Consider the following 15239-nt stretch of genomic DNA (forward strand, 5'->3'; position numbering starts at 1 on the left):
GTACATGAACGTCCCCGAGACACAAGCCGAGTGGCTGGTCCTCCCCTCTGGAGCGGTCCCGCTGTGATTAGGTTTGGAACATATTATGTTGGTGTCGACGTCGAATGCATAAAGCCTGTAAGGATGCCCGTCCATGACGTAGACAATGTCTCCTATCAGCACCGATGTGAGGCCGGACCACTTAGAGGTAGACTCAAGGTGACCGTCTCCTCTTCCGGGTGTCAACTTCTTCCACTGTAAAGACAGTGTGTTGAAAACGTGCACGTCAATGTGACCCGTATTGTTAGAATAGATCCCTTCGAAGGAGTACACCTTGTGCTCCACTGCAACAGCAGCACGATACAATACCCTGGTTCCTCCCTTCAGACGCAGTGTCCAGCAGATCATTTCTCACACCGTATAGTTTAAGTATTTACACTGTGAAAGTATTATTGGTTCAGTGGGCACAAATGTCCCACAAAGATGATGAGTTGGGTTTGGCCAACTCAGTGTGTTCAGCTACACAGCTGATGTGTTCAACGTTGTTGACAAGTATACCTTTATTTTTAAATTTACTGCTGAACGCTGCTGAATGACATTTTGTTTAGTTGACATTTTATTTTAAAGGACATGATGTCGTCATTATGAAGTATACCTGATGACATCACACAAACTGCTAGCAGGTGACGTCAGTGTTGTGAATAGATGGTGGTTCAACGAGATCTTAGAGAGTGAGAGTCTATTATTTTTATTATTACTTGCGTAAGTATTGTGGTCGTGCTGGTGCGTATGCGCGCGTATGCTCGGAGGTATGTATACTGATGTGGATGGTGACGTAATTAAGATATGTATCAATGCCGGGTTATAACTGGCTTTTGATGGTGACGTAATTAGGATATGTTTCAGATTACATACAGACATTACCTTTAATTCCCCCCACACTGAAACTATATCCTAATTACGTCACCATCGACATCCAGTATACAGGTATATCTACCTCCGACCTCATACCAGCCCACCACAGTATAGTACTTTCAACTTACAACTTACATACATGCATAAATACATACATACATACGTTACCTGTTAACCAACCAACATTGATATCTGTCCATTTAAACTCTATAGACCGGCCTGCCCCAAAGCTAATAAATAATAAAAAAGTTTCCCCCTCTTGCCTTGCTGCCCGCCTCACCCCCCCCCCCCCCCCTCTCATACACACACACACACACACACACACACACACACACACACACACACACACAGACGCACACGCAACTTGCAAGCCCAACTGGTGTGTTGTATCTTAACCCATTCTGACCTGAGATCAGATTCATACGAGGTTTCCACTGGACACACACTGGTCTGATGAACCCATTCTGACCTGAGATCAGATTCTGAAAATGTCAGTCGTTCTTCGATTTTTCAAAAATAGCAGACCTACAAGCTCGTAGCGCGCCACTCGGTGGCGCGCTATGAGCTTGTAGATCTGCTATTTTTCAATAGCTAAATCATAACATGACGCTAACACTAAAATGGGTGCCCGTTCAGAATGGGTTAAATAAATAAAGAACGAACACCTGCATGAATTAAATAAAGCTGTAGGCGTACCCTGTCTGTTTCCCTCTCACCTCGCTTGCCTTGCTGTCGTGTCCACGATGTTTGACATCTTTGTCCTGGCTCACGTTCAAGTTCAAGGTTTTTGCCGGAAATGGTAAATGCCGTAATTCCGCCGTGCACGCATATTTTGGCGTACGCCCGGTTGATAAATGAGGGCCACGATGTCTATTTCTCAAACCTTACTATACTGTTGGACATTTGGTGGTGCCTCGCAAAAGTGTTACACAAACACACAAACGTTCTTTTCCTAATTGTAATGTTTAGTGTCTGGTGGAGCGGAAACAGGGCGTTGGTTCATTCACTGTGTTGGTGCAAATTACCCCTTAACACACTACTCCACAGTACGCACGCACACACACACGGTCGCACGCACGCACGCACACACACACACACACACACACACACACACACACACACACACACAGACACAGACACACACACACACACACAACTTAAAACACTATGCCACAGTACCTAGCACACACACACACGCATGCACACACGCGCGCACACACACACATACACAATACTTAAACACTATACGCCACAGTACCTAGAACACATGCATGCACACGCACACACACACACACACACACACACACACACACACACATGACACACACACACACAATTTCAATCTAGCGCAGGCTGCTATTTTCATGTATTCTCTGGTGAGTGAAGAAGACTGGCTGGTGGAAGCTTCTGTTCCTTGAAGGACAAACCGACTGCATTCCAGTGCAACAGGTCACCAGGTTGTCTGCTGTGATGTCACTGTCCCAGATTCTCTGTCACCCAACACCGTGACCCTGTCACCCTGGCAGGGGGACAGCGCTCGCCCACACACACACACACGCTCGCCCACACACACACACACACACACGCCCACACACGCACGCACGTAGACTAATTATCAGGATTGTGGTGGAGTATCCTGTTACAGAATGGATCAAGTGATGCAAATTTCCGTCTCCCTGGGAGCTGCCATTAGCAGCTAGAACGTTGGTAGACTTAGCAGACAGACAGACATACTGTCAGAACGTTGGTAGAATTAGCAGACAGACAGACATACTGTCAGAACGTTGGTAGAATTAGCAGACAGACAGACAGACAGACAGACAGTCAGTCAGACATACTGTACGACCGTTGGTAGACTTAGCAGACAGTCTGTACAGTAGGGACGTTGGTACTGTACATACTGTAACAGTGTGTCGCTACATCGCTCTGCTTCAGACGAAATCCCACCACAGAACCAAGCACACATCGGTGAGTCTGTGTTTTGGTCTTAAAGGGGCAGTTCACCCCAAAATAAATATTACATGTTTTTTTTTCCTATCATTAATCTCACTCACTCCTTGAATTCATGATGATTGTTTTTTTGGGGTTTTTTTCTCCTTTTTGCCAAGCTTAACAACACTATATTTCAAACATTCCGTTATAACCTGGACAGTAGTAGTCTGTAATGTATACATAATGTATTGGAATAAGGAACTAATCCAATATTCATGAATTCAACGCTTCGTGGTGTGATTAAATGATGGGGGGAAAACAGTCATTTTGGGGGTGGAGTAGCCCTTTAAACTTTAAAGCCTATAACGTCCCTGTTCTGAGGGGGAGGGGGGGGGGTCAACATTTGGTGGAGGGAATTACTATAGCGGTGCCCTAGTACACTATATACCCCCCCTGGTCAGATAAGTTTCTAGGGTGTTTTTAGGCGAGGGGAAAACAAAGGTTAGACGTGTCTGCCCTGCCCTGCTCTGCTCTGAGCCTGTGGGAGCCTGTGACAGTGGAACAGAAGGCCTGGGTGGCACTCACCACTCATTCCATAAGGGATGGGGAGGGGTCCGACAGGGGGGGACGGGGGTGGCTGACGGAGCAGGCCTGCTGCTGGGACCACCAGATCACATTGGTTCCAGCAGCACCAGCAGCAGCAGCACTTCCTTCGCTCTCAGTAAACTAAGGATTATTTTCATTGCAGAACAACTGAAGGAATGTGAGTTTAAACTTCCTCTTGTCGAGAAATAATCGTTGTAGTTTTCTTGTAGTGAGTGTGTGTGTGCAACGTGCGTGCGTTTTGCGTGTTGTCCAGTAAAAATCTCTGTCTCCTCATATCCTGTTTCTCCCTCCCTCTCTCTCTCTCTCTCTCTCTCTCTCTCTCTCTCTCTCTCCTCCTGGCGGGAGGGGGGGAGGAGGTGTGCCGGCGTCCTTGTCCTTGACAGGAATCTGGCCCTCACACAAAATAACGTTCCAACGTTTAACCCATTTAGACCTGTGAATTTCCGATGTTGTTCCAGGGACCCCACAGAAACAAAGATTTGAGTTAAAAACTTTCACTCTGACTAGAATATATTCAATGATTTGAGGCACATTTTCACGATTTTTCAAAAAATATCAGACCTACAAGTTGAGTGCCGCACTATGAGCTTGTAGATCTGCTATTTTTCCAACAGCTTAAGCACAACACAATGCTTAAAACATGTATACCAAAAGGGGCTCCCGCCCAAAACGGGTTAAGGCGATGAGACCCAGAGCCCCCTGTAGCGTAGCGGAGCGGCATGCACGTGCGGCCGCGTCACGGCCCGCGTTGCAGAGCTCATACGCAACTCTGTCAGATGGCTGCAAGCTGTTGGCTGGATGTGGAATTCTGGAATTCTACCGGGTCTGTTTTGGAACGGCCAAGGTCCGCCTTTCTCCTCCGTACGCACGCTCTCTCTCTCTCTCTCTCTCTCTCTCTCTCTCTAGCCTGCTCTTTCCGCGTGTCTCCCTGTCGCCCTCCGGTCGGTCAGTCAGTTTCTCTCTCTCTCTCTCTCTCTCTCTCTCTCTCTCTCTCTCTCACACACACACACACCCACTAGGAAACAATCACAGTTCTGTTCCCTGTGTCTTTTGCGTGGGTGGGTTCTTATTAGCCACAGTCCTGCTGCACAGTCCTGCCCTTCAGTCCGAGTTCATCTCCCAGCCCTCCTCTCGCAAAACTCTCTCTCTCTCTCTCTCTCTCTCTCTCTCTCTCTCTGTGTCTCTCTCCCTCCTCATCTCTCTCTCTCTCTCCTCTCTCTGTCTCTCTCTCTGTCTCTCTCTGTGTCTCTCTCCCTCCTCATCTCTCTCTCTCTCTCTCCTCTCTCCGTCTAGACACCTCCCCGTCGGACCAGGACCAGGCAGGTGTCCCGGAGGTGTTCACGGGCCTGCTGCACGGATCCTCGCCCGTGTTCGACTGTCGAGGCGAGGAGCCGTTCAGAGTGCCTGGAGGAGGAGGAGGAGGAGGAGGAGGAGGGGGGAGTGTCACACCAGTGCCAGCGTCCAGCCAGGGCCCCCTGCCACCCCTGCCAACGCTGTCGTCGTCGTCGTCGTCTGCAGCGGCGGCACCCGAGCCAACAAAAGGAGCTGCCAAAGTCAAACAGCCGGTCGCGGCGGCCGCAGTACCACCGGCGGCCAGCAGCAGGCCCAGCATGGCCGCCATCCTCACGGACTGCGACCCCAAGGCCATCTACGCCACGGTCAACAAGGTCGGCGGGGGCGGGGGGGAGAGGACGGCCAGGCCCCCCCACCCGGGAGACCTGAAGCTGGCCCGCAGCCTGTCCAAGTCGGACTCTGACCTGCTGGTGTCGCCCCCTAGTGAGGAGGAGCTGCACGGCGGCCTGGGGAGCCGCAGCGAGTCGGTGTCCAACTGCAGCGCCGGAGGGAAGAAGAGGCTGGAGAAGAGCCCCTCCTTCACCTCGGAGTGGGACGAGGTAGGACGCACGCACACACACACACACACACACACACACACACACACAGAGTCCCTCGTTCACCTCCGAGTGGGACGAGGTAGGACGCACGCACACACACACACACACACACACAGTCCCTCGTTCACCTCCGAGTGGGACGAGGTAGGACGCACGCGCACACACACACACACACACACACACACACACACACACACACACACACACACACACATTTCGATTTCTTTATTTGAATCCACAAATTACAATTAATTTTACAAGGAAACAAATATAACGGGGTTGACAGTTCATGTTCACTTAAGGATACACATGGCACCTCCTTCTCCACACAGACAAACTGCCTATAGCAGACGAGACAGAACAGTATTTGGCAAAAAGCATGCCAGCTATTCTTAGGCCACTCATGGTCAGTTTATGCACACGGCCCAGGCTTCCGAATATCAGTATGGCAAATCTACAGCGATACCCCAAGTTTGTTATGCTTCCAAGTAATGGTTGATACTTAGAATATTTATCTTGGAATGCCTGGTCCATGTACAGATCAAAGACACAGCCCACCTCCAGAATCAGGACCTCCTTGTGACTGGTGTCAACAAAGAGTCACCAGGTGTCATCAGGTGTATTCGGGATGTTAGCAAAGACATCGCATGCACAGCTAAACCAATCTGGTAACACTCTTGAGTGTTTATACATTGCTGCACTAGATGGCACATGCTTTCGAACTGCATCAGACACTAGGTCAACAATCCGGTAATAGCTACAAACACACACACACACACACACACACACCGTAGTCTGTATAACAAAGTAGAAAGTAGATGTACAAGCTCGCAGTGCGGCACACACACACACACACACGCACATACACACACACAGACACACACACACACACACACGCACATACACACACAGACACACACACACACACACACGCACATACACACACACAGACACACACACACACACACACGCACATACACACACAGACATCACACACACACACACACAACGAGAGGAAACGCAAGATGTCAGAATCGATAAACCGAAATGTGAGATAGTATTAGCACCTATGCATTGTTTACAATAATGCACGTTGCGCGATAAACAACCACTTTGATATTTGATCTTTTATCTGTTTTCCTTTCCTCTGTTTATCTGTTTTATACGTCCGGTGGTTTTCATTAGAATGTTGAAGTGCTCAAATTAAACAATGGGAGGCTAGTAGTGATGCCACTGTAGCCTGCTGCTAATGAAAGCAAAACACTGAACCAGGCGCTGCACACAAGTTGAAAGTTGAAAAGAGAAAATTCCTTCTGAATCCTAACCTAAGTTTTCTGGAAGGAACACTTCTACTTTTGATTCAAATTATTTTTTATTATCATGTTGCTATATACAGTATTGTGATATGATCCCCTTGTATTATTATTTAAAAGTTTAAAAGTTTTAAGTGGAAGGACCCCCTAGCTAAGAGAGAGATGAAGCAGGTGATGGTGAGTTGAAGCAGAGACATTTTTCAGAGATTTCATAGATAGCTTCATAGATGTTTGACAGCACTTGGATTAACGTTAATGTGTATTTTCAGACATTTAAGCACTTAAAACCGTTAATACTTAGTGAACTTGACCTGTCACCTAGTACCCTGACTAGTACCCTCATACCAAACCGATCTGATCTACGAGCTGGTGAGTTTGTTTGGTTTGGCGATGATATAATGCTATGAGAGAGCATTCATGTGCCCCCATTACAACATAACTACATTACCTAATACACAGTGGAGCAGTTCACAGATGTGAAGAAATGCATGAGTCATGAGCTGAACAAGGAGGTGTCCATTCCCTTTACGAGGGTTTTGAACTGGGGGAACGTATCGCTGAAGAGGTGGAGCGCTCAATGCATCAGTACTTATAACACCTACCCTCACCTCCCAGTACTTATAACAACACCTACCATCACCTCCCAGTACTTATAACAACACCTACCATCAGCTCCCAGTACTTACAACACCTACCATCACCTCCCAGTACTTATAACAACACCTACCATCAGCTCCCAGTACTTATAACAACACCTACCATCAGCTCCCAGTACTTACAACACCTACCCTCACCTCCCAGTACTTACAACACCTACCCTCACCTCCCAGTACTTACAACACCTACCCTCACCTCCCAGTACTTACAACACCTACCCTCACCTCCCAGTACTTATAACAACACCTACCATCACCTCCCAGTACTTATAACAACACCTACCATCAGCTCCCAGTACTTACAACACCTACCCTCACCTCCCAGTACTTACAACACCTACCCTCACCTCCCAGTACTTACAACACCTACCCTCACCTCCCAGTACTTACAACACCTACCCTCACCTCCCAGTACTTATAACAACACCTACCATCACCTCCCAGTACTTATAACAACACCTACCATCATCTCCCAGTACTTACAACACCTACCCTCACCTCCCAGTACTTATAACAACACCTACCATCACCTCCCAGTACTTACAACACCTACCATCATCTCCCAGTACTTACAACACCTACCATCAGCTCCCAGTACTTATAACAACACCTACCATCACCTCCCAGTACTTATAACAACACCTACCATCAGCTCCCAGTACTTATAACAACACCTACCATCACCTCCCAGTACTTATAACAACACCTACCATCACCTCCCAGTACTTATAACAACACTTACCCTACAGTATGAGGTCTCCACTCCACCCGACAGACGGTAAATAATAGTTCTTGGCTCAGGACTAATCACAGAATGTTCGTATTCTCATGCTTTTGTGCTCTAAACTCTTACGCAACCCTGTGCCTGTCTGAGCCCCACATTTCAATATTTTTTATTGTCCCCATAAAGCCTGTAGCCTGGTGTATATCGCTGCTGTCGGCCAGAAGCAGAGGAACGTTTTATGTTTTATTGGTTTGTTTTGGTTTGTTTTAAAATAAATAAGCCTATCACAACAATTCAGCATTTTTTAAAGCTTTTGCACAGCTCCTCCGTTTAGAGATAAAGGTGCTGTGCAAGGAAAGAGAGGAGGGAGCAGAGAGGGAAGGACATAATACTACTACTAATAATAATAATAATAATAATAATAATAGGAGCAGAGAGAGAAGGACATAATACTACTACTAATAATAATAATAATAATAATAATAATAGGAGCAGAGAGAGAAGGACATAATAATAATAATAATAATAGGAGCAGAGAGGGAAGGACATAATACTAATAATAATAATAATAATAGGAGCAGAGAGGGAAGGACATAATACTACTAATAATAATAATAATAATAATAGGAGCAGAGAGGGAAGGACATAATACTACTAATAATAATAATAATAATAATAGGAGCAGAGAGTGAAGGACATGGAGAGCAGGAGGAGAATGCAGCCTCATCCTCCCTCCAGGCCTGGGGTCCATTTGGCAAGGCTTTAGACCCCAACCTGAGCTCCCCCAGAGACCACTTACTAATAATAGAAAGAATGTTCTGACAGTTTAATTTTTTTGCATTCTTTATTTGTAGAGGTCGGATGTCTATTGTTCATCTGTGGACATTAATTTCTTTAGTGACGCACATAGTGACGCGTCACGCGCACACAGACACACGTATATTTCCCGTATTACATTTTTTTTTGCCATTTTACCATTAGTAGCCGATCTACAGTTATGAGCTTCTAGATTGGCTATTTGTTGGTGCATGTCACACACACACAAGTTACACAACTAAAAATAAATATGGCTTAAATGGACACTGCTGCAATTCCGGACCCGAATATCGGAGCGAAATGTTTTCTGACGTTTATCCAAAGAACCTAAGGACCTAATCCCAAAAACGCCAGCCATTTTCAAGCTCCTTAACTGTCTCTAATCTCTGATAAAAATGTTCTTGTGCGGACCAGGAAAATGGTCCTCACAACGACATCTATTTCACAAAATGATTCTTGATACCGTGGCTGTTTTATGGTCAGAAGTTGAACTAAGGGTCTTACATTCAGCGTCCTGCTAGACACCGGGTTGCTGTAGGCAGCGCAGAAGTGCCATTAACGACAGTAAAGCACGTTTCATCTAGTTGTCAGTACTGTACATGTACTGTACATGTAGATGTAGTTTAAGTGTCAGTACTGTACATGTAGATGTAGTTTAAGTGTCAGTACTGTACATGTACTGTACATGTAGTTTAAGTGTCAGTACTGTACATGTAGATGTAGTTTTATTCACCACACAGCTTAGTTTTTATTTCGTTTCTGCCCGTGAAAAAAGGTAGTCGACAAAGCTTTGTAATCGTAGTTCTAGTCGACTAAATATGAGGCTGACTCTTACACAGATATTCACCAGCAGCTGTGCCTATATCTCTGCTGGCCCTATGGACAGTCTTTAGTGGCGTTTCCCTTCAGCAGTGCCAGTGGTTTGTGAATGAATGCATACAAACATCATTTTAATTCAGAGACGCCGTCATAGAGGCAGTCTCTCTGGTCTACACAATACATGGATTGTTTTTGTTATATTCATGCAGCTACGGGGGCGGCCATAGCTGAATGGTCGTTAGAGCCAAAGGTCCCGGGTTCGATTCCAGACCTCAGCAGCGTGTCAAAGTGCCCTTGAGCAAGACCTAAACCGCTAACTGCTCCCCGACCGCTACAGCCAAAGGCTGCTCCTAGGATGTGTAAAATAAAATGCACATACTGTAGGACTAATGCCACTTATGCATCAATAGATGTTCTTTTTATTGGGGACAATTACACAGCATATGGCAAAGGTTGTTGCATATTGTGTGACCCATTTGTATTCACAAAACACAAAACCAGCTAAAACAACATACACACTGTTCTCCAGCTAGGTTGCCAGGTGGTCTGCACCAGACTGTCAGCGCTCTAATTATGCACTCTGATGAACACCTCTTCAATGTGTTTCACCTGAGAGATGACCACCTTCCCCCAGGCTGACCGCTGATCCTAGCTCCTTAGAAAGGCTGAACTATAGTCACGTTGTGAAGGAAATATGTGTTGAGGCAACATGAATGCTGTGTTTCAGAGGTACTGACTCCAGGTCAGCCTTTATGTGCTGGTATAATACCATGTTTCAGAGGTACTGACTCCAGCTCAGCCTTTATGTGCTGGTATAATACCATGTTTCAGAGGTACTGACTCCAGATCAGCCTTTATGTGCTTGTATAATGCCATTTTTCAGAGGTACTGACTCCAGATCAGCCTTTATGTGCTGGTATAATACCATGTTTCAGAGGTACTGACTCCAGATCAGCCTTTATGTGCTTGTATAATGCCATGTTTCAGAGGTACTGACTCCAGATCAGCCTTTATGTGCTTGTATAATACCATGTTTCAGAGGTACTGACTCCAGATCAGCCTTTATGTGCTTGTATAATGCCATGTTTCAGAGGTACTGACTCCAGATCAGCCTCTATGTGCTTGTATAATGCCAAGTTTCAGAGGTACTGACTCCAGATCAGCCTTTATGTGCTGGTATAATACCATGTTTCAGAGGTACTGACTCCAGATCAGCCTTTATGTGCTTGTATAATACCATGTTTCAGAGGTACTGACTCCAGATCAGCCTTTATGTGCTTGTATAATAGCATGTTTCAGAGGTACTGACTCCAGATCAGCCTTTATGTGCTTGTATAATGCCATGTTTCAGAGGTACTGACTCCAGATCAGCCTTTATGTGCTTGTATAATAGCATGTTTCAGGGGTACTACTGACTCCAGATCAGCCTCTATGTGCTTGTATAATACCATGTTTCAGAGGTACTGACTCCAGATCAGCCTCTATGTGCTTGTATAATGCCATGTTTCAGAGGTACTGACTCCAGATCAGCCTCTATGTGCTTGTATAATACCATGTTTCAGAGGTACTGACTCCAGATCAGCCTTTATGTGCTTGTATAATAGCATGTTTCAGGGGTACTGACTCCAGATCAGCCTTTATGTGCTTGTATAATACCATGTTTCAGAGGTACTGACTCCAGATCAGCCTTTATGTGCTTGTATAATAGCATGTTTCAGGGGTACTACTGACTCCAGATCAGCCTCTATGTGCTTGTATAATGCCATGTTTCAGAGGTACTGACTCCAGATCAGCCTTTATGTGCTTGTATAATGCCATGTTTCAGAGGTACTGACTCCAGATCAGCCTTTATGTGCTTGTATAATGCCATGTTTCAGAGGTACTGACTCCAGATCAGCCTCTATGTGCTTGTATAATGCCATGTTTCAGAGGTACTGACTCCAGATCAGCCTTTATGTGCTTGTATAATGCCATGTTTCAGAGGTACTGACTCCAGATCAGCCTTTATGTGCTTGTATAATGCCATGTTTCAGAGGTACTGACTCCAGATCAGCCTTTATGTGCTTGTATAATGCCATGTTTCAGAGGTACTGACTCCAGATCAGCCTTTATGTGCTTGTATAATGCCATGTTTCAGAGGTACTGACTCCAGATCAGCCTCTATGTGCTTGTATAATACCATGTTTCAGAGGTACTGACTCCAGATCAGCCTTTATGTGCTTGTATAATACCATGTTTCAGAGGTACTGACTCCAGATCAGCCTTTATGTGCTTGTATAATAGCATGTTTCAGGGGTACTACTGACTCCAGATCAGCCTCTATGTGCTTGTATAATGCCATGTTTCAGAGGTACTGACTCCAGATCAGCCTTTATGTGCTTGTATAATGCCATGTTTCAGAGGTACTGACTCCAGATCAGCCTTTATGTGCTTGTATAATGCCATGTTTCAGAGGTACTGACTCCAGATCAGCCTTTATGTGCTTGTATAATGCCATGTTTCAGAGGTACTGACTCCAGATCAAAGACAGGTGCCATTAAAAACACTGAATTATTTTGCCGATCACAAATATGAAATTTCTAATCTAAAATACAATAGCCTATCTAAAAATCCTATCCTATGTGCTTGTATAATAGCATGTGTCAGGGGTACTGACTCCAGATCAGCCTTTTATGTGCTTGTATAATACAGCAGCTTGTTTGCAGATTCCTCTGTGTTAAAGGACCACTTCACCACTCTTCAACTTATCTTCATATAGTTGGTCCTCACTAATGTTCATGATGAAATAGAAAAACATTTCTACTCGCTCTGTGTCTCGTAGGAGTGACATCATCGATGGGGAATCCAAGCCAATAGAAAGGGCAGGCTTTTCTATTCCTGAAAACGTTACCAGGCTATAATGGAAGCCATCGCGATAATAAAAATCTCTCTCTCTCTCTCTCTCTCTCTCTCTCTCTCTCTCTCTCTCTCTCCATAGATAGATAGGTTTTTAATGCCACAAATGTGATATTTTATCATGAACATTACCGAGGACCAATTATAATTATGAAGATAGTTTGAAAAGTAAATGAATACTGGGGGTTTTTCTGTGCAGTGTTGCCATGGTTACACAGCAGTAAACAACACACAGAGTACTTTCATTTAGTAATAAAACATTGTGTCATAAACTCGACCACATCAAACCCTGGTGTCACTATGTTTGGGCATGTCGCTGCAGACAAAACATTTTCAAAAAAGCTTTTATGTGGCACTGTGTTTTAAGCCGTGCCCCGAGTATGGTGCTTTAACCCATTCTGACCTGAGATCAGATTCATACGAGGTTTCCACGGGACACACACTGGTCTGATTAACCCATTCTGACCTGAGATCAGATTCTAAAAATGTCAGTCGTTCTTCGAATTTTTCAAAAATAGCAGACCTACAAGCTCGTAGCGCGCCACTCGGTGGCGCGCTATGAGCTTGTAGATCTGCTATTTTTCAATAGCTAAAGCATAACATGATGCCAACACCAAAATGGGTTCCCGTTCAGAATGGGTTAAAGATGTGGCATGACACATTACATGACTATCTTATACCATCATCTTAACCCATTCTGACATGAGATCAGATTCTAAAATTGTCTTCTACATCCTGACAGTTTTCTGAAAAAGCCTATGTTTCTATGTCAGTCGTTCTTTGACACCAGAAGGGGTTCCAGATTAAAGAGTTAGTGATTGCCATTGCAACAAAAAAATAAAATAAAAAATGCCCTGGGCAGATTTGGTCTTGCACCGCTCAGTTGTGATTGGATTACCACTCCCTCTGAAGTATAGTGATGGACCAATCAGTGAGCCAGTATGCCAAATATGGGGCAGGCTTATCGCCAGAGTTTTTTCTTATTTTTTTTGCCCCTAATTGAGTTATTCTGATTCCAGACTAATATAGATCTATGCAGTGATATTAGTCTGGCCATGCCATGCAGGCTACCAGGACTTGGCATTAAGATTGTCTTGCCATTGTCTTGGGCACGGTGGCACAGTTGGTAGTGCTGTCGCCTCACAGCTAGAAGGTCCTGGGTTCGATTCCCGCTCGGGACGCTGTGGGTGCTGGGGGCGTGTTCCCTCTTCATCAGTGCCCATACCCGAGGTGGGGTTGGCGAAAGGGCCTTTCTGTGTGGAGTTTGCATGTTCTCCCCGTGTCCCCCTAGGGTTGGAACCCTCACAAAAACATGCAGTAATCCTGGTCTCTAAAACTACCTCCCCCTGGCCAGCCGGGGAAATTCCCCCCGTCAGGTGAAAAGAAGCAGCTTTGACTCCTCATGACATGAAGTGTAGCGCCCAGGATTACATTAGATAATTGAGTTCCACAGACGAAAAACAGTCTTAAGTCCAAATTTCATTCTGACCCCTCCACGAAAAGGCCTCGTTGTCCTGACCCCTTATCTATCATTTATACACCAGTAAGACGCGCAAACGCGGGAAGCGAACGCAGCTGAGACCCTGCAGATCATGTCTGTCTGTCTGTCTGTGTGTCTGTCCCGCTGTTACTGTATATGTGGACCTGGCCCCTTTTGTGCCCATATATGGAGCTGAGTGATTCGTTTGTTGATGCAACACTTTTGTGCCCATATATGGAGCTGAGTGATTGTGTTGATGCAACACACTCCATATTTGGACGTATAGCGGGACAGACAGACAGACAGACAGACAGACAGACAGACAGACAGACAGACAGACACACACACAGACAGACACACAGACAGGATCTGCTAGGTCTCATAGTAAGTGCTCACTGCGTTCGCAATTATGGAGAAATAGTGTGTACTTAGACTCTTATTCGTCTGTGGCATTCGCACTGGGTGAAAAAACTGGGTTGCAAAATCGTGAAAAAAACAAGAAGAAAAGATTGTCTTGCCTCAGCAATGTGTTTGCATAGCGTTCGTCTCAACGTGCTGGCCTGGGAACGCATGGAAGCATTGTAAACAACGGAGCCTATAAAACCTGCTGTGTGTACAGCTGTGATATGTCTGGGAAGGAGAGGCATGTTACATACAGTAATATACACAGGACACGTTACATACAGTAATATACACAGGAAGGAGAGGCACGTTACATACTATACACAGGCGTGTTCTCGCCGTATATCAACCAGTCTCAGCTGTCCCAACACACCGCATATAGTTTTGGTCGCCGTGTCAAACGTCCTCCATGTCACCGTTTCGCAAGCAGTGTAGCTAGCTACTGTACGCTACTGTACACAGTGGTCTGCTGCTCTTATACTGTATACCTGACAGTTTGCAGGACACTGTACTTTAACCCATTTTGACCTGATTCTACAAATGTCTTCTAAATCCTGAAAGTTTTCTGAAAAACTGTTTCTATGTCAGTGGTTCTCAAACAGTTTCACGTCAAGGACCCCCAAAAATATATGTAATTGGCCGCCAACCCCCATCTGAAAATATATTGTTCCAGGGACCCCCCAGAAGCAAAGATTTGAGTTAAAAACGTTCGCTGTGAAAGAATATTTATTCAAAGATTTGCGCCTTTCTTTCGATTCTTTCTTTTCTTTTTTTTTACACAAAATGTTATAGTCCTACTAGACCCCATAA

The 15239-nt window shown here is 45.3% G+C and overlaps 1 protein-coding gene across 5 annotated transcripts in view; it reads left to right on the forward strand.

The window, feature by feature from the left end:
* LOC308314904 (ankyrin repeat and SAM domain-containing protein 1A) overlaps positions 1–15239 on the forward strand; it is a gene marked incomplete at its 3' end in the record, with an annotated part of 126906 nt that overhangs the window by 68106 nt on the left and 43561 nt on the right. For all 5 annotated transcript variants that reach the window (XM_080762688.1, XM_080762691.1, XM_080762689.1 and 2 more), the window contains one exon: positions 4726–5324. In XM_080762688.1, coding sequence (XP_080618814.1) covers positions 4726–5324 — 599 coding nt within the window. The remainder of the gene's footprint in view (positions 1–4725; positions 5325–15239) is intronic.

This window comes from Protomyctophum bolini (assembly GCF_963924005.1).
Source record: "Protomyctophum bolini genome assembly, chromosome: 5".
In the NCBI taxonomy this organism is placed as follows: domain Eukaryota; kingdom Metazoa; phylum Chordata; class Actinopteri; order Myctophiformes; family Myctophidae; genus Protomyctophum; species Protomyctophum bolini.